Source organism: Eumetopias jubatus, unplaced genomic scaffold, assembly GCF_037043125.1.
Source record: "Eumetopias jubatus isolate StellerSeaLion01/CBP00866 unplaced genomic scaffold, mEumJub1_p1.0 scaffold_10, whole genome shotgun sequence".
NCBI classification, from domain to species: domain Eukaryota; kingdom Metazoa; phylum Chordata; class Mammalia; order Carnivora; family Otariidae; genus Eumetopias; species Eumetopias jubatus.
In genome coordinates, this window is record NW_028274816.1 from 56,140,414 (window position 1) to 56,160,941 (window position 20,528).

At 58.9% G+C, this 20,528-nt stretch overlaps 2 protein-coding genes across 3 annotated transcripts; one reads left to right on the forward strand and one right to left on the reverse strand.

Annotated features, from left to right (window-relative positions):
• The first annotated feature begins 216 nt into the window (after positions 1-216).
• Positions 217-17,212, forward strand: NPAS1 (neuronal PAS domain protein 1). Of its 2 annotated transcripts, none has more exons than XM_028088142.2 (12): positions 217-1,130; positions 2,224-2,406; positions 2,823-3,058; positions 9,981-10,054; positions 10,329-10,418; positions 11,870-12,041; positions 13,588-13,703; positions 13,932-14,089; positions 14,626-14,732; positions 15,054-15,201; positions 15,963-16,057; positions 16,616-17,212. In XM_028088142.2, the coding sequence occupies exons 1-12, from the start codon at positions 745-747 to the stop codon at positions 17,077-17,079; spliced, it is 2,229 nt and encodes a 742-aa protein (XP_027943943.1). In that variant the 5' UTR covers positions 217-744; the 3' UTR covers positions 17,080-17,212. The 2 variants fall into 2 exon arrangements, with proteins under 2 accessions (XP_027943943.1, XP_027943945.1); XM_028088144.2 differs by having other exon boundaries at positions 217-445.
• Positions 17,213-17,328: 116 nt separating this feature from the next.
• On the reverse strand, positions 17,329-19,693 carry TMEM160 (transmembrane protein 160). Its single transcript, XM_028087988.2, has 3 exons — positions 19,462-19,693; positions 18,330-18,422; positions 17,329-17,679 (listed from the first exon to the last, which is right to left on the reverse strand). Exons 1-3 carry the CDS (start codon positions 19,667-19,669, stop codon positions 17,414-17,416), a joined length of 567 nt encoding a protein of 188 aa, XP_027943789.1. The 5' UTR covers positions 19,670-19,693; the 3' UTR covers positions 17,329-17,413.
• Between the last annotated feature and the right edge of the window lie 835 nt (positions 19,694-20,528).

The window sequence follows — 20,528 nt, forward strand, 5'->3', positions numbered from 1 at the left end:
ACAATTAACCACAAAGCATTTGTCACTATCACGAGCAAGGGGCGGTTAAGACATAAGCCCCCAGACGTCAGCCCTAAAGACCACCCCCCGGGTAAGCATTAACCTAATACAGAGACAGATAGCAATCAAAGCCCTGATTGGCACCACTCGGCACACCCTGGTTGCTTAAGATAGTTCCGCAAAAGAGCTCATAAAAACCCCTAAACTTAGAAACTCCAAGGGTAACCCTCTCGGGTCCCCCCTCTCCGGGGGCTTTGTACCATATTGCTCAATAAACTTTGCATTGCTGCCCATCACTTTTCGTCCAGTCTACCTCTTCGTTTTTGCAAGCCGCGTGACCAAGAACCTCCGGCACTGAAGGAATAGAAATCCTGTAGCAATAAGACCCCAGAATCCTGCTCTCTGAAGGTCTTCCGACACCTGGGTCCCAGTATCCTGAGAGAGGGTAGGTCCGAACGCCAAAGCCTGGCCTTTTAAGGGGGGAGGCCCTGGGTGCGGGGGTCCCCTTCTTGTCGAGGGCATGCTCACACCCTGAAATTCTCTCCTGGGAAAGGAGGGTCTCAAACGCCTGGATTCGCATCCCTGGCGCGGGTACTGAAGGCTAAGTCTCCACCCCTACACGGGGCTTGGGTGCATGGTTGTCCGCCTTGCCCGAGGGGCTGCTGGAGCTCGGGGTTCTCTTGGGGGACTAAGGTGCTAGTTCCTCCGGTTGGAGTATGGAAACTCCGGTGTTCCCCTCTCGAGATGGGGAAGCCCCGGCTCCGAGGTTCTCACTCTGGTGGGAGGGGGCCAGACCCCCGAAGCTGCCGTGGGCGGAGCGGACTCGGGTCCCGGGGCCGCTCCAGAGTCCCTCGCTGGGAAGCCCCTACCACAGCAAAGGCCGAAGAGGCTGTCGCGGGGGCCGGACCGAGGGGGCGGAGACTAGGTGGGCGGGGCTCCGCAGACACCGCCCCCGCCTGCCAGCGCGGTCCGCGCGGCTCCCAAGTCTGCGAGGCCGCGGTGGGCGCGGAGAACCTAGCGCCACAGCCCGCGCGCCCCGCCGAGCCCGGCCTGCCCCGGGGTCTATGGGGCCACCCCTCTGCGCCGCCCGGTCGGCCCCACGCCGGGCCCGGAGCCTGCCCCGCGGCCAGGTAAGGGCGCTGTGCGTCCTGCGGGTAGGGGACGCCGGGAGGCAGGCAGGGGGGGGCCAGGGAACTCCTGGGTCCTGAAGAAACAGGGGGCCGGAACTCGTGTGCAGGGGGCTAGGGTATCAGGACGCCTGTATCCTGAGGTTGGGGGGAAGGAGCACACGGATGTTTGGGTCCCGGAGGAATAGGGGGCTGGGTACCTGGACACCAAGGTCTAGGGCATCTGGACACCTGGTTGGGGAGGCTCGGGGGCGGCCTGGCTATTGGGGGCGGGGTGGGGGGAGAATCCTTAATGCCTAGTCCCGGAAGAATGAAGACCTAACTGAACACGTTCCTGGAGGATCTGAATACCAGGACACCTGGGCCCCGAGTGTCGGGTCCATCCTGCGGGCGTCCTCTGGCTGATGCTCTGGCCACTGCGTCGGGGGCTGTGGTTCGCACGCCCGGGTCTTCGGGAAGGAAGTTGTGGTTGAGATTTGGCGGCCCGGACACATGGCCACACCCCAAGGGCCTGGTGGGGGGGTGTCCCTGGGCAGGGCATTGGGTGGGGTCCCTGCCCTCTGCCCCCCTTGCCTCCTTAGCCCAGCCAGGGAAATGGGCGCACCGCGGATGAGGGCAAACGGACTCCTGGGATGGGCTAAGAGAGCGGATCCCCGGGACAGAGGGCTCTCGGGGTAGGAGCCGGGCGCGCCTGGGCCCCGGCGAGGCGCCTGCCCCCCGCCCGCCCGGCTTGGGCATGCTTGGCACGCAGCGCGCGGGCCGGTCGGATCCGTATGCGCGCCGCGTGCGCCTATTGGTATGCGGGAGCCGGCCCGGCGCGGGCGTGAGGCGGCCGCGCTGGCGGGCGGCGCGGGGGAGGCGGCGGCGGCGGCGGCGGCGGCGGGGCACGTCCTCGCCCCGAGATTCGCCTGGGGCCGGGCAGGGTGAGAACAGCGGGCTCCGTCCCAGGGGCCCCCGGAGAGGGGAAACTGAGGCACCATCCAGCCCTAGCTCCTTGCTGGGACCCCGAGCGCCGCACGGACCTCAGTTTCCCTAGCGAGTCTCCCGGGGGGCTCCTCGGGCACCGAGCGCTGCCTCCGGCTCCTTTCCACGGCAGGAGACGCGGGTCTCGGGTCCCGCAGGCTGCTCTGAGCCCGTCTGAGCCCGCCCCCGCGGAGATGGCGGCCCCCTACCCCAGCAGTGGCGGCGGAGGCGAGGTCAAGTGCGGGGGAGGTCGTGGCCGCAGCGTCCCGTGGGACTTTCTGCCTGGGCTGGTGGTCAAGGCCCCGCCCGGACCCTGGTGAGCAAAGCCCCGCCCCCTGGCCGTGGCCCCGCCCCCAAGGGCGTCCTGGGAGAATTCACACTCAGCTTGCTGCCCCGCCCTCAGGAGCGAGAATTTCTTACCCAGAGTAGCTCAACCTTTGTTCTACAAACAACCCCTACCGTGTTCCGTTCCTACCCTCCTTCCTCAGAGTTTATACCCAACATTTAATTTCTCCCCTCTTCCACCTCCTTCCCCCCAGAATTTATTTACACCCCAGGTTCTGTCCCCACGGCCGGGTGCAGAATTCACACGCAGGTTCTGCCCCACCTCCAGTGTTGAATCCACTTCCCACGTCCCGCCCGGTTCCGAGGCCCCGAGGGCGGGGCTCCCCCAGGCCGCGGGCCTCGGAGCCTCGCGGCCCCGCTGACGCCCCCTCCGCGCCGCCCGCCCAGCCTGCAGGCGCAGCGCAAGGAGAAGTCCCGGAATGCGGCGCGCTCGCGGCGCGGAAAGGAGAACCTGGAGTTCTTCGAGCTGGCCAAGCTGCTCCCGCTGCCCGGAGCCATCTCGAGCCAGCTGGACAAGGCGTCCATCGTGCGCCTCAGCGTCACCTACCTCCGCCTGCGCCGCTTCGCCGCCCTCGGGGCGCCGCCCTGGGGACTGCGGGCCGCGGGGCCACCGGCCGGCCTCGGTGAGTGCGCATGCGCGGGGGGCGGGTGTCCCAGTGCCCTCGCCCGGACCAGAGGGCCTTTGCCCGGTTCCTTGGCCGACAGCGAGCCAGACCTTTTGTGTGCCCCAACCGGGTGACTTCTAGTCTCTAAGCCTCAGTCTATTCATCTGTGAAACGGACACACGAGGTAGGGATGATTTCATGAATTCTGGCCCGACTAAGGGCCCCCCCCCCCGCCCCGCAACACCAGGGATCCGACCACTAGCCAATGCTGTTATTTTTATTAGGGGAGATGAATCGTTATTATCCCAAAAAAGGCCCGCAGCTCCATGGGCGGGACAGAGGGGGACCCAGCCTGGGCCTCCCCATCCACTCATGGGCAAGAAACCCCCTCACTCAGACTTGAGGGGCCCCAGGGGGGAGCACAAGGACTCTGAAGTCTGAATTCCCAGTTTGGGAAAGCGGGAGGGAGACAGTGGAACCTGGCAGGTAAGATGGAGAGCTTCAGAAAGACTCTCCTGGGTCCCTGTCCCCACTCGGCCACCCCCAGCGTTGTGACCCTCGGGCAGGCCACCTGACCTCTCTGTGCCTCACACATGAAATGGGAATCCTGATGAAAGTCCACAAGCACACCCAGAGGGCTGAGGTGAAAATCAACCAGGTGATGCGTGTAAAGACCCATGTGCAATCAATACGTAGTGACTCTTGGTGGTGACCTTGCAGAGTTGTTGGGGCCTGTGGTTTATTAAACAGCTACTGTTTTGAGCCCTCAGGATCCAGCCGAACACAGGCTTGATAAAAGCCCCCCCCCCCCCCCCCCGCCGCCCAGGCTGACATCCTAGTAGCCAAGACCCAATAATGAAATAGAGAAGACAAATGCAATCTACGTTATGTAAAAATACAGAAGAGGTAAAACACAAATACAGATAGCCAATTAGCTCCTTTTATTATACAACTTTATTATTGATGGATACCTAGGAGTGTTATGTTACTGTTACTCTGACGTATTACTGCTTCTCAAAGACAAGCAGACAGTGAATCGTGTTAATCCGAGGTCGCAGGTGACCGGTTCGGGGCACCCCAGGCTACATTCCCCCAGAGAGGAACGGGTGTCCTTAGGGTGAGGTTGGAGGGGCTCCAATTCCCCTCCTGCCCTGGTCCCAGGGGAGGAGGCGCGGGCGGGGGGGGGGGAGAAAATAGCATTGATTAAGCTCGCAATAAATCACCATTTAAATTTAAATAATCCGGCTTCCCAGGCGGTAATTAGGCGAATTGACTGGCGCCGAGAGAATGCCGCATTAGCGCCGCTGATTACTGTCATTACCGCGAACAACATGTGCGCCGGCGGGGGATAAACATCTTGTCTATTGTCCCGAACGCGGGGAGAGAAAGGGAGGGAGGGGGTGCCGAGAGCTCCTCCGGCGGCCAGCTCCCCCCCACCCCCCACCCCCCGCCCCCGCCTGGCTGGGCACTTGAAGGGGATGCGCGCCCGCCGAGGACACGGCCCTGAGGGGGCAGACCGCGGACTTGGTCGACGCCCCCAGCCTCTACTCCACGGAGGCCGCCCCACCCCCCTCACTCCCCGGTCCAGGACAGTATGTGTTGGAGGTACTGCGTGGACTCCCTCCTGTAGCCCCAAAAGTAGGAATTTGGAGGTGTTTCCTGCTTCACAGGGTCCCCAGCAAGAGGTCAAGGGCCTGCTTCCATAATACCCCCCTCGGGGAAACAGGACAGCGTCTTAGCTAGTTAGCAAAGCAGGGTGCCTCCCACTCTCTGAAGGGGAGGGTGCTCCCGTGTCCTCCTCAATTATAATAGCAAACATGTCCAATGCATGTCAGACTGTTCAGCACTATATACAAATAACATGCAAAACAACAACAACAACAAAACAGAACAGAACAAAAAACCCACAAAACTCGCTTAATCCTCTCAAAAAAACATCAGGAGGAAAGCGATGTTTCCATTTTACAGAAGTGGAAAACTGAGTCCCAGAGAGGTGAAGCTGTTTGCCCAAGGCATCCTCAGCCAAGCCCGGGCCCAGCTGAGATTCCAACTGGCTTCACAGGGCACCTTCTCAGCCTCCGGACTTGGCCTGTTCATAGGTCTCTGGGGACCTTGGAGGTCCCAGTCTCCCTCTGGGCCTTGGTCAGCTGGCACAACGGATGTTGAAGGCTAGCCTGGGACCTCTGAGTCCAGGGAGGAGGTAGCCTGGATCTTGCATCAGTGGTCAGCATTCATTCAACACCCACTGAACACCTTCCCTGTGCCAGGTCCTGTTCTAGGGACACCCCAGGGAACAGGACAAAGTCCCTGACCTCAAGGATGGGCCTACAGATCCTTCCTGGGAGGCGCACTGCTCCCCACCTCTCTGATCTCATTTCTCTACCCCTCTCACCTCTTCAACTCCCTCCCACCCCCTGCCACACACAGACAGACAGACACACACACTCTGGCTACCTTGCTGTTCTTCAGAGAAACACGTTCCCACCTCAGGGCCTTTGCACTTGCTGTGCCCTCCGGCAGCAACGTCTTTCCCTCCAAATGTCAGCTCTTCAGGAAGGCCTTCCCTGACTATGAACACTGACAATACCCCTGCCCCCAGCACTCCCTGTCTCCCTTTCCTGTCTTCTTTCCAAAGGACCTATTGTCATCCGGACGCTATTTCTTCTTTCTCTTGTTCATTGTGTCTCTCCCCCCTGACACCTTGTTCCCTGAGCCTAGAACAGTGCCTGGGGCACAGTAAGGGCTTGTGAAATACTTGTTGGGTGACTGTGAAACAGAGTGAGGGGAGGAGGGTTGACATTCTCATTCACAGATCAGGCACAGCGTCTCTGAGGAAGGGACCTTTGAGCTCAAAGGAGGCGAGGAAGGAGGTGAGGATGCAAGCCTGAGAAAAGCTGGAAGAAAAGTAGTCTAGGCCGAGGGAGTAAGTGCAAAGGCCCTGAGGCAGGCAGGAATCAGGTTGCTGGGTGCAGGCCACAATGAGGCCAAGGCGTCCAGAAAGGAGTAGGTGAGGCAGGGAGTAGACAGCAAGGACCAGGTCCTGCAGGACCTCGTGGGCCTTGGTGGGGACTTTAGCTGTTAGCCCAAGTGGGATGGGAGCCGGAGGTGGCAGGTGTGAGGGTAGAAGCAGGGAGTCTAGTGAGGAGGTGAGTGCAGACGGCCTCAGGCCTGCCCCTAGGGACTCAGGTTTCCCTCTCCCCAGACAGTGAATCTCTCTCGGTCCAATTGAGAATAGGAGGTGACCAGACCCCTAAGACCTGGGAGTGGCCTTTTCCCCACCTTCCCTCAGTCCCCACTCTGTGATGACAACTGGGACAATTTTTTTTCTCCAGTAGTCAGGCTCCAATGAGAAACGCAGCAAATGTTTGTTGAATGACTGAGTGATGGTCGGGGGTTTGGGTGTGAGGAGGGGGCAGATCTGGGAGCAGTAAAGAGCCACGTGCAGAATTTGGGGGACAGCAGATTTGAGGCATTTGCCTGGAGATGCGGGAACCCAGGGGGAGGAGGCTGGGGAGTTGGGGAGGGGGAGGGGGAGGCGGGGGGTGATAAGACGCATCAGTCAGTGATGGGGACCAACCCCAAAGCTCCCGTCCCAACGGGGGAACAGTGAGCCCTCCCCCTGCGCACCCCCAGTCCGACGTGCCCATTAAGACTGTTAATTGCAGACGTTCAGTCTGACCTGGGCTGATCCTGTGAGCGGGAAAATGAAGGAATTAGCAAAAATGACAGGGGAAAATTGCGACAATTAGCAGGCGGCATTGTTCCTGCCTGTCACCCGGCTGGTTCGCGCTGCATCTCGGGGGAGGGGTCCCCATCAAACCCCCACCCCATTTATTGTTCCTGGAGCTCCAGCCAGGGGTGGGAAAGGGGTGCGAACAGCGGGAGGTGCTCCTGGGAGAAGGAGGCGTGGCCAAGACGTTAGGGGGCTGGGGGCGGGGCTGCACCCCCCCACCCCGAGTCCGGAGCGGGGGGGTGGGGGGGGGCGGGCGGGGTTTGGCTGTCTGGTGTTTTGATGGCCTGGAAATAACAATAGTAATCACACTATTAATACTAATCCCTGCTCTGCGTCTGGGAGCACCTGTCGTGTGCCAGGCGGGTGCCGGGCCCTTTCTGTTCCTTAAGCTGACTGAATGAATGCTCAACCAACCAGTGAGGTCAGCGCTCTTTGCAAAGCCACTTGACAGAGGAGGAAACTGAGGCGCAGAGAAGTGAACGGACTGGTCCCAGGGCAGAAAGCCAGGGAGGGCCAGCCCTGGGGCTTGGCACCAGACCTGGCAAACTTCAAGGTCACTGAATCCCCTGGCTCCCCAATCCAGACATAGGATCCCTTGGGAGGTGGTTCTCTGCGGGGTCAGGGAGAAGGTCCCTGTGGAAACAGGCTCCAATCCCCCCCCAACACTCTCCCACCTCTGCTCCTGCCTGTTGGGGGCTGGGTCTCTCTTTGCCCTTGGTCTCATTTGCCACGTCCTTCTGTCAGTCACCCTCTTTCTCTGTATGTCTCTCTGGGCATCGCCTTTCTGTTCTCTCTGTCTCTTTACGTCTCTCTGTCTTTGTCTGTCTCTGAATTTCTCTGTCTACATATGTCTGTTCTATCTCTTTTAAAATATTTTTTAAATATTTATTTATTTATTTGAGAGAGAGAGAGAGAGAGAGAGAGAGGGTGTGTGTGGAGCAGAGGGAGAGGGAAAGAGAATCTCAGATTCCCCTCTGAGCGCAGAGCCCCACTCGGGACTCGATCTCATGACCCAGAGATCATGACCTGAGCCGAAATCAAGAGGCAGATGCATAAGTGAGTGAGCCACCCAGGTGCCCCTTAAAACTTCTTTTTTTTTTTTAATTGAAGTAAAATTTATATAACATGGAATTCACCATTTTAAAATGCACAGTGGGGATGCCTGGGTGGCTCAGTCGGCTAAGCGTCTGCCAGGGGATTGAGCCCTACATTGGGCTCCCTGCTGAGCAGGGAGCCTGGTTCTCGCTCTCCCACTGGCCCTGCTTGTGCTCTCTCTCTCTCTCTCTCTCTGTCAAGTAAATAAAATCTTTAAAAAAATAAAATGTACAGGGGCGCCTGGGTGGCTCAGTCGGTTAAGCATCTGACTCTTGATCTCAGCTCAGGTCTTGATCTCAGGGTTGTGAGTTCAAGCCCTGCAGTGGGCTTTATTAAATTAAAAAATAAAATAAAGTGTACAATTCAGTGACAGTACAGTCACAGGGTTATGCAACCACCATTCTATCTGGTTCCAGAACATTTTCATCGCCCTCCAAAAAGCCCTATCCACATTAGCAGACACTCCCCGTCCCCCCACCCAACCACCAACGCTTCCTGTCTCTATGGATTTGCCTGCTCTGGACAATTCATAGAAATGGAATCACACAGTGTGTGCCTCTTGTGTCTTGCATAATGTTTTCACATTATTTTTAATTAGGCTCCATGCCCAACGTGGGGCTCAAACTCATGGCCCTGAGATCAAGAGTCCCATGCTCCACTGACTGAGCCAGCCGGGCGCCCCCATCATAATGTTTTCAGAGTCCATCCACATTAGAGCATGTGTCCCCACTTCATTCATTTTCCTGGCTGAATAATATTCCACTGTATGAATATAGCACGTTTCATTTATCTGTCCATCAGGTAATGGACTTTTGAGGTGTTTTCACCTTTTGACTGTTAGGAATCGTGCTGCTGTGAATATCTGTGTAGGATATTTATTAGAACACCTGTTCCCAGTTCTTCGGGGGTATATACCTAGGAGCGGAATTGCTGGGTTTTGTGGCAGGTGATTCTATGTGTGACTTTAAAAAAAAAGATTTTATTTGTTTATTTGAGAGAGAGAGAGCAGTAGAGAGAGAAAGAAAGAATGAGTGAGGGTCAGAGGGAGAGGGAGCAGCAGGCTCCCCGCTGAGCAGGACTCAATCCCAGGACCCTGAGATCAGAACCTGAGCCGAAGGCAGACATTTCACTGACTGAGCCACCCAGGTGCCCCCATATGTGACCTATTGAGGAACCTCCATACTGTTTTTCCAAGCGGCTGCATCATTTTCCACTCTCACCAGCAATGCACAGGGATTCCGATTTCTCCACATCCCCGCCAACATTTTTCTTTGAACTCTAGCCATCCTAGTGGGTGTGAGGTGACATCTCATTGGGGTTTTGGTTTTCTTTTTTAAGATTTTATTTTTAAGTAATCTCTACACCCTATGCAGGGCTCGAACTCATGACCCCGAGATCAAGAGAGAGCCACCCACTCCACGGACTAAGCCAGCTGGGCACCCCTGTTTGTCCTTTTTCTGTCAAGTTGCAATGTCCTTCTCTCTTTCTCTATTCCTTGTATCCCTCTGTATGTCTCTCTGTCCATCTGCTTGTCTGTCTGGTGTCTTTTGTCTTTCAATATCTGTTCCTTTGTCTTTCTCTCTCTGGCTCTCTGTACCAATGTCTGTCTGTCTGTCTGTCCTCTTCAGTCTGTCCCATTGCCATCCTTCGGGTCTGAGCTCAAACGCCCCCTCCCACAACAGGCCTCACTTCACACCACCTTTTCAATCCTTCATGGCCCTGGCACGTATAATAATTCTATATTTGCTAGTTGCTTGCATGTGGTGTGTCTGCCCCTGGCCCGGGTGCCTTCGTGAGGGGAAGAGCAGGCTGTCCGGGCCGCTTCTGTGTCCCCAGCGCAGGGCCTGCTGCACAGCCGGGGCTCAGGGAGACTTTCTGAATGAATGCGTGAATGGACGGCTCCCTGCGTCCTCTGGCGTCTGTCTGTGCGTCTCAGCCCGCTTCCGCCCCTCCCACCCGTCCCCACGAGCCCAGGTTTCTCCCCGTCGGGGCCCGGGGCCCCCAGCGCCCCAAGACGGCTCCAGGACTGGGGAGAAGAGAGGGAGATCTGTAGCCTGGCTCGAATGGGGGCCTACCAACAGGCCCCGGCCTCACCCCTCCCTCTGTCCCCAGCCCCAGGCCACAGGGGCCCCGTGGCGCTGGTGTCTGAAGTCTTCGAGCAGCACCTGGGAGGACACATCTTGCAGGTGAGGCCCCTACCCCGCCTGCTGCTCCTTGCTGCCACCTGGTGGCCACCTCCGGAGAGCGGCACCCTTTGCTCCAGCATCCATCCCATGGGAGCATCAGGCCGGGGCTCCCCGCTCCTGCCTGCCCTTTCCCACGGCCACGAAAGCCCCTCCCCCGCCCCAGATTAATCCATCCTAGGTGGCGAGCCAGATTTCAGAATGTCTTACCACTTACCTGCTGGACAGACAGATGCCCAACCCTCCTCTCCCCTCTCCCTATTTCTCCCCACTGTAGTCCCTGGATGGCTTCGTGTTTGCCTTGAACCAGGAAGGGAAGTTCCTCTACATCTCCGAGACCGTCTCCATCTATCTGGGTCTCTCACAGGTAAGGGGCCCGCGGCTGGTCCCTGGACTGGCATCTCCCTTGCTGGCCTGTGCTGCATGCCCTTTCCCTCTCCTGGCCTCACCATCCCAGCCTAAAAAGTGAACTGGATCTACGGTTCTCAAAGTGCACCCCTGGGAGCCCCAGGTGGCTCCACATGACAGGCGGGGGAGGGGGTTTGTTATTAAAGTAACAGGTCAGTTTGAAGAAAGCAGATCAGCAGAAAGATCAGTTTGTCGATGAGCCTTAGCCAGATGCACCATATTTACCAAAACTTGCTTTTTCTTACCCATTGTAAAGAATTGCAGCCATTTGTATTGGGAGGGCTTGGGTTTTGCCAACTTTGGAAGATTTTCTATGGCGTTTCAGTGGAGTGGCTTGCATTTTGTCTTTACTTCCACCAGCTGTTTCTGCCCCAGCTCCTGCAGGTGGCACTGAGAGCTAAAAGCAGAAACCGAAAACCCCCATCCTTGGGGAGCCTGGCTCCTGGGGGCATCTTAGGCCTCCCCAATCCATTCAGCACAAATTGCTATCCTCTCATCACTTTGACAAAGGTTTTACCAAGTGGTAAATTTAGAAAAGCCCAGTGCTCGGTGTTTGGCCTTTGTGAGCACCGTTTCAGTGAGTTGTTGGAGATGCCGGGAGGAGGAAGACCCTGGAGATAGGGGAATATGGACAAGGGGAAGGGGGGAGGAAGAGTGGATGAAAGGCTTGCAGCTGGTGCAGGGCAGGGTTTGATGAGGAGGAGTTCAGAGGGAAGCATGCGATCGCAAACCCAGGGGCAGTGGGAGCTCTGGGAGGCTTCTGAGGTGTGTGTGTGGGGGGGGCGGGCATGGCCAGAGGAGTAACTTAGTAGGGGTATTAAAGTGGAGACTGAAAGCCAGAAGAGCAGGGAGGACGCTGGGGCAGGAACACAGCGGGGCCGGGCGGGGTGGGTGGAAGGGGGGAGATGGGGACCTGGACTGGGGGAGGTGTGGAGCAAAGGGAGATTGCTTTGAGAGATTTGGGGGTGAACTGAATGGTAGTCTGAGAAGTTCCAACACTTTAAGGAGCTCGAAAACCACCCCACTGCTTGTATCCTGATCTCCATCGCTGCTGGGATATCCTGTGATTCATTTCCGGGCACAGTTGTTTGCTGCGTGCGGGTGGGAGTTGGGCAAATGGAAGCTATGAGAAGCAGGCACGCGGCTTCTTAATAAGCAGGTGCAGAAAATCCTTAAGGATCACCGGGTTTGAAGTGAGAAAGGCATTAGAGCCTAAGTTTGTATCTCCTTTTAAAAAAAGTTAAAAAGGAAAAAAAAAAAAAGAAAGGTTAAAAAGAAATTCTAATAAAAAAACCAAAACTGGCTTGAAGCGCGCCTGCAACGGAGGCGAGTGAGCCGGAGGCTGAACCCCGGGCGAGTGACTGCGCGCGCATCTTACCCGCCCTCTGCGGTCCCCTCTTCCGCCGGCAGGTGGAGCTGACGGGTAGCAGCGTCTTCGACTACATCCATCCGGGGGACCACTCCGAGGTGCTGGAGCAACTGGGGCTCCGGGCCCCGACCCCCGGGCCCCCCACCCCGCCCTCCGTTCCCTCCTCTTCCTCCTCTTCGTCTTCCTCCTCGCTCGCGGATACCCCTGAGATCGGTAATTCCAAGGGCCCCCAAAGAATGCGGCTGAGGGTAGGGCAAGGGACACCCGGTACACTGTATCCAGCCATGTCTTCTTTAAACAAAAACCACTCTCCCCGAGCTCTGCAAAGCAAATTTTGGTAAAATGATCAGAGGCTAAACCGAGACAACAAGACTTGGCTCCCTAAATATGCCTAAGCTGCCTGGCTCCCCAAGATTTGAATTTTAGAAAGACCCCTCTGGCCACCAAGTGGAGATGGGTGCCTGTGGGTGACAGCTGGAACCCGGCTTTGGTAATAATAAAACAGCGCACGCTCATTGGCTTTTACAGGTGCCGTGCCTTTAAGTGCATAATTTCACTGAATCCTAATCACAACCCTGCAAGCAGGAACTATCACTGTCTTCATTTTGCACAGGTGGAAACTGAGGCACAGCACAGAGAGGTTAAGTTAATTGCCCCAGGTCACACAGCTGTGAGTGGTTGATCTGGACTCCAGCCCAGGTTTGTCTGGCTGTAGCATCTGTGCTTCCAGGCCTTCTCTCCAGTGGAAAATTCCACTCCATGTTGGAGAGGGTGGGTGTTGGGAGATTACCCTAAAAGTTCCTTTTAGCTCTGAGATGTTGGGGGACTAGAGGCTAACTTTTCTGTAAGTAGGATCTTCTTTTTTTTTTTTTAAGATTTTATTTATTCATCTGAGACACAGAGATAGAGCATGAGCAGGGAGAGAGGCAGAGGGAGAGGGAGAAGCAGGCTCCTTGCTGAGCCAGGAGCCTGATGTGGGGCTCGATCCCAGGACTCTGGGATCATGACCTGAGCTGAAGGCAGACACTTAACCATCTGAGCCACCCAGGCGCCCCAGTAGGATCTTCTTATTTTGGGTTTGCTTAACACCAAAAGCATCTGAGCTGTCAGCAGCGCTGCAAGATTGGGAGATGTCTGTGACACACACGAGGGTCCACTGAGGCACAGGTCCGTCTGGGTGTGAGCAGCTATAAGACTATCACGGGATTTAGAGACTAATCTGTATTTGTGGGTCTTACTGCTCTGTGCTGGGGAGGGCTGGGGACACAGAGATGACAGCAGCCCCAGCCCTACCCTCTGGGCTCACAGTCCAGGTGGGGAAGACTGACCAGTCCCTTGAGAATGATGATCCAGCGTGGTCAGGGCTGGGGTCCCACCCCCAGCGAGATGCCTGACCCAGCCTGGGGGTCAGGGAGGGCTTCCTGGAGGAGGAGCTGTCCCACCTGAGACCTGGAGTTTGTAGCTAAGTTGGTGTCAGCGGGAGGCGGTTCTTGCCAAAGTTTGAGGCCAAGGTGAGGAGCTGGGCTTTATCCCAAGGGTCCTAGGGAGCCATGGCGGTTTCAGGGCAGGAAGAGACAGGGTTATATTTGAGATCTGGCTGGCTGCTGTTCAGAGGGGAGGTTGGTATACGACTTCAGTGAGGTTGTGTAACCATTAGGCCGTGGCCATGACCCTTCTGGCTAGCTGTACTGGGGGCAAGGGGGGCCCGTGTGTGTTTTTTCCTCAGGATCCCATAACCTTCCTTCACTCCCCATCCCAGAGGCCAGCGCCGCCGAAGTGCCTCCCTTCTCCCGGGTCCAGGAGCGCTCCTTCTTCATCCGCATGAAATCTACCCTCACCAAGAGGGGGCTGCACGTCAAGGCCTCGGGGTACAAGGTGAGTGTGAGCTCTCCGGCCCCAGCTTCTGACGCCCACCTGGGGAGAACCCCCGCATTTCCGCCAGCTATGTCCTTGTGCCCCGGCAGCTGTGGGTGACAGCCGCAGCCTGGCCCGGTGGCCGGGTTGTGGTCCTCCTGCCCGTGCCTCCGACCCCCCCCCCCGCACCCCCTCCCCCCCGCCCCGGCCTCGCCAGGCTTCTCCTCCAACCCCGCCTGCCGCCTGCAGGTCATCCACGTAACGGGGCGCCTTCGGGCCCGCTCCCTGGGCCTTGTGGCTCTGGGCCACACGTTGCCCCCAGCCCCCTTGGCTGAGCTGCCACTACACGGACATATGATCGTCTTCCGTCTCAGCCTGGGTCTCACCATCCTTGCTTGTGAGAGCAGGTACCGGGGTTGGGGGCCGAGGCGGGCGGATGGGGCCACGCGGGAGAGCTGGGGCTGCGGGCTGTCAGAGCTGCGCTGGGGAGCCCCGGGGGCTGGGGAGCCCCGGGGACGGAAGAGCAGCGAGGGCGGAGGTACCGGAAGGAGGAGGCCGGGCCGGCGCCCGGTGGAGAGGGTGGGCGGGGCTTGCCCGAGGCCCCTTCTGCAGAGCCCCGCCCCTCCCCGCCCCTCCCCGCCCCTCCCCGCCCCTCCCCGCCCCCCTTTGTCTCCTGCCCCGCGCAGTGGGGAAAATTAAACTGTGAAATCGTCCCCACGCTCTGAGAGCCTTCCGAGTGCCCGGGGCCACCCCGCACCCAGCAGTGCCACCTGCCTGAATGCTCATGGCCGCCCTAGGAGGGACACTAGTATTACGCACATTTGACCCAGGGTTAAACTGAGGCCCGGAGCACTCCTGGTGATTCCAGAGCCAACCCTGCCTCTTGTTCTCTACCCCCCTGGTCTCAGACCTCTTCTCAACTCCTGTCACCTGCTGTCCTCAGAGTCAGCGACCACATGGACCTGGGGCCCTCAGAGCTCGTGGGTCGCAGCTGCTACCAGTTTGTCCACGGCCAGGACGCAGCCAGGATCCGCCAGAGCCACCTGGACCGTGAGAACCCCCGTCTCCTAGCACCCCTGGCCTGAGTGCCCCCAATCCCTGCACCCTGAGCCACAGCTCAGACGTGGGGTGGGAGGAATGGGGCCGTGGTGTCTCTCTGACCCCGCCCCCCTTAAAAATCCAGAAGGCCCCCCCCCGTGCCGGGTTAGTGCTCAGTCCTTCTGACTCAGTCTCTCCCCATCTCCCGCTCTGTACTTTTGCCCTTGTCTCCTCCCTACCGTCACCCTCTCTGTCCCCCTGTCCTCCTCTCTCACCCCGTCTTCCTGTCCACCTGTCTCTCTCTGTCTCCGCCGGCCCCTGGGCTGGGCCCAGTGCTGGACAAGGGGCAGGTGATGACTGGTTACTACCGTTGGCTGCAGCGGGCTGGGGGCTTTGTGTGGCTGCAGTCCGTGGCCACCGTGGCTGTGAGCGGGAAGAGCCCCGGGGAGCGCCACGTGCTCTGGGTCAGCTATGTGCTCAGGTGAGGGCTGTACCCCGTGTGCCCCATAGGGCGGCTCAGAACCCCTCCACAAGACTTTGCCATCTCTCCCCAGCTTGGGGTGGGGGGCGCCTCTTCCGGGGGGGGGGGCTTTTCAAAGAGGACAAGCCCAGAAGGGTTTGAAAACAGGAAGGGGACAGGGGGACAGTGAGAGGAAAGGCCCGGATGTGGGGTGACCTTGCTCGCAGGGGACAGAGGATTGAGGAGGCAGCTTTGAAGTGGGCTCAGTCCCACGCAGAGGGTCTGGACTTGATTCTGGGGCACTGGGGAGCCATGGCAGAGTTTAAAGCTGGAGAGGGTCACAGTCATGTCTGCTTTGTGGAAAGACCCCTCTGGCTGCTGCAAGGGACTTCGAGGGACACGACAGGGGCTTGGAGCCCAGGGAAGAGGCTGGGACGGGTCCTGGGGCAGGTCTGGGAAACGCCAGACAGTGCAGGTGGAGGAGGGGAGGTGGCATCTGCTCACACCCACGTCTCTGGCTTTGATGGGCTGGCTTGGGGCTCCTGAGAGGAGCAGAAGTCTGAAAGGAAGATGCTGAGGGGAGATGAGCATGAGGTACCCAGGGGACACCCAGGTGGTGACATTGGCGGGGGGTGGGGTGGGGGGCACAGGCTGCCCGGGTCTGGCCTCGGGAGACAGGGCTAAGCTGGGCTAGACCCCAGCTTGGAGTGGGGGGGTGGGTTCCAGTGATGAGCCCTAAGTACCATGGGGTGGGGGCTCTACACCCCCTGTCTTGTCCCCAGCCAAGCCGAGGGTGGCCAGACCCCTCTGGATGCCTTCCAGCTTCCGGCCAGCGTGGCCTGTGAGGACGCATCCAGCCCAGAGCCAGAGCCCACAGGTGAGCCTCACCTCCCACCTCACCCCGGGAAGCTCCAAGGGAAAGGGTCTCTGGGCCCTGAGCTTTCCAGTCTGGAAGCCACTAGCCACGTGTGGTGACTTACGTTTAATCAAAAATGAAAGATTTTCTCGGACACCCTTGCCACATTTCAAGGGCTCAGTGGCCTCACGTGGCCAGTGGCTAATGCGTTGGAGCACACAGATATGGAATGTCATCGAGGAAAGTTCTGTTGGACAACACGGGTCTAGACCAGGGTTTCTCAGTCTCCCCTCTACTGATAGCTGGGGCCAGATCATTCTCAGCTTTGGGGGCTGTCCTGTGCATTGTAGGGTGTTTAGCAGAATCCCCAACCTCTACCCGTAGATGCCAGGAGCACCGTCCACCCTAGCTGTGGCAACCAGAAATGTCTCCAGACTGCCACATGACCCCCTAGGGGACAAAATGGCCCCAGCTGAGACCCACAGGTCTAGACCACCGAGCTCAGCTTCATTCCACAGATGGGAAGACTGAGGGCTGGGGACGCACACACACAGCACCCTTCATATCTCCCTCTTCTAGAGCCAGAGCCTCCAGTGGAAGGGAAGCAGGCTGCCCCCCTAGACAAGGACGAGGCCCCCCGGAGCCGGGGCAAACGCATCAAAGTGGAGCCTCGCCCAGGGGACGCTAAAGACCCGGAGGACAGTGGGGACGAGGAGCCGTCTGGCCACCCGGCCCTGCCTCGGCCTGAGTTTACTTCTGTCATCCGGGCAGGGGCCCTGAAGCAGGACCTGGTGCGGCCCTGGGGCCTGGGGCCTCCTGGGGACCCCCCACCTTCCCTCCTCCACGCGGGCTTCCTGCCCCCCGTCGTGCGGGGCCTGTGCACACCCGGCACCATCCGCTATGGCCCCGCGGAGCTGGGCCTCATGTACCCGCACCTGCAGAGGCTGGGCCCGGGCCCCACCCTCCCTGAGGCCTTCTACCCGCCCCTGGGCCTGCCGTACCCGGGGCCCACGGGCACCAGGGTGCAGCGGAAGGGGGACTGAGGACTGGAGAGCTGCCTACAGAGCCGGACCCTGAGGGATGGGTGGGGCCCCGAGGGCACTGCCCCAGGGCTGAGCTCAGCCCTGTCGGCCGGCCGGCAAAATTAAACACCTTCTCCCCCTCTGTGGCTCGGTCTCTGGGGGCCTCGGGGCTCCTCTCTCCTTTCTCCTTCTTGGTTACTTCCACCTGCCTCGCCTGGCTCCCACGCCCGCCCCACCCTCCCCATGGCAGGAACCACCACTCGGAACATGGAGCGGGCAAAGGGTCAGGTTTTAATGTCCCGGTCCTTGGGCCCCCGGCCGTCCAGCGCCCGGCCATTCCCCGTGGCCCAGCCACTCACTCTGGTGGTGGCCGGCCTGCTTCATCGGGGCCTTCGGCAGCTGCTGTCCCGTCGTCCTCGGGCACCAGCTCCACATCCAGCTCCAGCTGACCCATGTAGAGGCCGACGGCACAAGCCCAGAGCAGGCCTACCGCCAGCACGGCCCCCACGCTCGCCGCCGCGCCCCCCAGCGACAGCTGCATGGGTCCCCGCAGCGCCGCCAGGCCCACCACGTAGGAGGAGCCGCCCCACACCACACACAGGCCGCCCAGCAGGAAGAAGCCTGTGCGGGGGTGAGGGGGGGGAGAAGGCTGCAGTCAGCGGGAGGGAGGGCCCGAGCTCCCAGGCCAGGGGGCTGCCTGCAGGCAGTGGGGTGGCTGGAGGCCCGGGTCTGGGAGCCCGATGACCCGGGGATCGAGGTGGGTCAGGAAACTGAGGTGGAGTTAGAGGAAGGGGCAAACTCAAGGTCAGGGTAGGGGTAAGTGCAGACCCAAGCTCAGGGACTCGAGAAGGTGTCAGAGGGGGGGCTGTCTAGGATGTGGAGGTGGGGGTTCAGGACCAGAGGAGGAGTAAGGAGCTGGTCTGAGAGCAAAAACAGGGCTGGAGGGGCAGCAGCGGGGCCAGTCTGGGGCTGAGCCAGCATGAGGGGCTCGGCCAGGACCCTCATCTTTGTTGAGAAGTCGGATAGGAGGGGGCAAGGACCCACCGCCCTCCCCAGTGCCCAGGAAGCCGGGGTGGGTGGGGTGGGAGGGAGGGTGAGGTGGCTTCTGGCAGGGGGGAAAGAGTGAGGGGTTCCACACTTAACTATGGGGAGGCTGGGATGGGGCAGGGAAGAATCTATAGCCACCAGGGAGGATGGGGGCTCTACCTCCTCAGTGGGGGAGCAAGTGCCCACACTTCCTGGTGAGGGTGAGAGTGGGGGTCTGTACTCACCATAGGCAGCTTCCCGACCCATGTCACTCTGCATGAAGGAGATGACCCCGATGCCTGATGCCAGGAGACCATTGCGGAACCAGGAGAGGAATGCTACAGGAAGGGGCGGGGGTGGCGGGCAAGAAATCAGCATCAGCCCAAACCCTGCCCCCAACCCCATCTGCCAGGACGGTGTTATCCCACCCCAAATCCCCGCCTGGTCCTGGCAGCCCTCCACCTAACCTTATCCCCGCGCCCAAACTCTGGCTTCCATCCATCTCTGAGCCCTCTCCCCCAAACTCCGCAGCACCAAAGATTCAAGACAGTCTGCAGAATCTGGAGGAGTATCTAGGAACCCAAACTGCAGGACCTAAATCTGAGGACAGGCAGATCCCAAGAGGTCATGCTGGTCAACGTCCCACCCCCATAAATGTGTATCCCCCCTCCGGGGACAAGCTGTTCTCTCACTTCAAGTCTCTCTCCAGCCTCCCCCTAACGCCAACTATCAACTATCTGCGTACGTCCTTCTTTGCTGTTATTTACCTCCATTCAAGTCCCTGGTGGGGCGCTAACGGGCCAGTCGGGGTTACAAACCCCACACCCTTACCCCAGCCTCTATTTACCCTCTCCACGTGAGGCCCCTCCCCCTGCAGCCTGGATCACCTGGCCCTCCAATCAGCCCAGAGCTTTTCTATTATTGGTTGTTTCTCCCTCCAATCCGGAACTCAACCCCCTCTTTGGTGGGGATCCACACTCCCGCCTAATGCAGAGTGGTCGCCTCTTCAAGCTGAACTGGCTCCTTCAACGCGCACCCCTCTAGTAGGCAGCTCCCCGCCCTTAACGCTCTCTGGACGCCTCTCTTGCCCAGGCAGTGCAATTTTATAAGGCTGCCAGTCCTAGCCCGACTAACCTCTCCAATCCCTACTGCACCCCACTAACCGGACACCGTCCCATCCGCAAGCCCTTCTTTGCGGACAGACCGCTCTTGCAGCGAGCACTTCCCTGCGCTTATACGGAAGCCCTGCTCTCTCCGGAGCCCCGGCCCTGTTTCCAGCAGGAGCCCCGCCCCCACCCCCCACCCCCCACTCACGTGCGCCGACAGCTTGGCTATCTGGAACCCCCTCTCCCATCCGGGCCGACCCCAGCCTCAGACCTGTCTCGTGCGCCTTCCGAAGGAGCCAGGCGTCCGCACGATCCAGCTCGGACACGGGGGGTGGCGAAGCCCCGGCGCGGGGGCCGTGGCCAGGGGCGAAAGACCCCCGGGCGCCCCCGCTCCGGGGCCGCGGAGGCGGCAGCAGCGCCCCCCGGAAGCGGAGCCGGGCCAGTCGGGCGGCCCGAGCCCACCACCAGCCACCTCCCATGGTTCGCACTACGGCCGCCGCTCACCGACCCGCCCCCATGGGCCGCCCGTAGGCTAAAGAACACGTCACTCAGGGACGTCGGCTCACCCATTGGTTTTGCGAGCGCCACTCAGGGCTGGCCCCCACTGTCCATTGGTCGACACTGCGGGTGATTCCTCCTCTGTCATCTGTACCGGTACTGCGCGTCCCACCTTGCTTCTGCTACTGGACTACGAATCCCAGCGAACATTGCGCCCATAGAAGGCCGGTCTTCAGAAGCCGGGGGCATGATGCCTGCTGGGAGTTGTAGTTTTGTTAATAACTTTAATTCTCACGGCCAATAAACAAAAACAAAACAAAACAAAATTCTGCTTAATGTAGAACCTTAGCAAAATCTCGAAAAGCCGAGAGGAGAAAGTAAAACTCAACATTAATCCCACTGATGAAGTTACTGCTAATACTTTGTTGTACTCCTGCCCCGTCTTTTTTTTAGGTAAGCGTAAAACGACATGCTGTTTGACAAATTAACTTTTTTTCACATAACAGTAAGTCGTGAACATTGGTGGCATTGAATACTTTCCACAGCATAATTTCTTATTTTAAAAAATACTGCTTATTTTGAACACAGTCCAAGATGCAAAAGATACAAAAGGGTCTAATGAAAAGTAATTTTCACCCCCTGCGCCAGCCAACCATCCCCATCCTCCGTTCCGCAGCATTAAGTTTAATGGTTCATACCGATGCATTACACGTAGGTACCGCAGGGGAACCCCGTCCCTAAGTTGTTTCCTATTTTCCCTGCTATAAACCATTGCTGTTTCCTTTTAGGTTTAAACTGGCAAATTTCAGTTTATGTCCCCTTACTACACTGTGTGGTAAC

Coding starts and splice junctions, on each gene's coding strand:
- NPAS1 (XM_028088142.2), top strand. CDS start 745: ATGGGGAAGCCCCGGCTCCGAGGTTCTCACTCTGGTGGGAGGGGGCCA. Junction 2,407..2,822: donor AAGGCCCCGCCCGGACCCTG/GTGAGCAAAGCC, acceptor CCGCCCGCCCAG/CCTGCAGGCGCAGCGCAAGG. Junction 13,704..13,931: donor TCAAGGCCTCGGGGTACAAG/GTGAGTGTGAGC, acceptor TGCCGCCTGCAG/GTCATCCACGTAACGGGGCG.
- TMEM160 (XM_028087988.2), bottom strand. CDS start 19,669: ATGGGAGGTGGCTGGTGGTGGGCTCGGGCCGCCCGACTGGCCCGGCTC. Junction 18,423..19,461: donor TCGGAAGGCGCACGAGACAG/GTCTGAGGCTGG, acceptor CCCTTCCTGTAG/CATTCCTCTCCTGGTTCCGC. Junction 17,680..18,329: donor GGGTCGGGAAGCTGCCTATG/GTGAGTACAGAC, acceptor ACCCCCGCACAG/GCTTCTTCCTGCTGGGCGGC.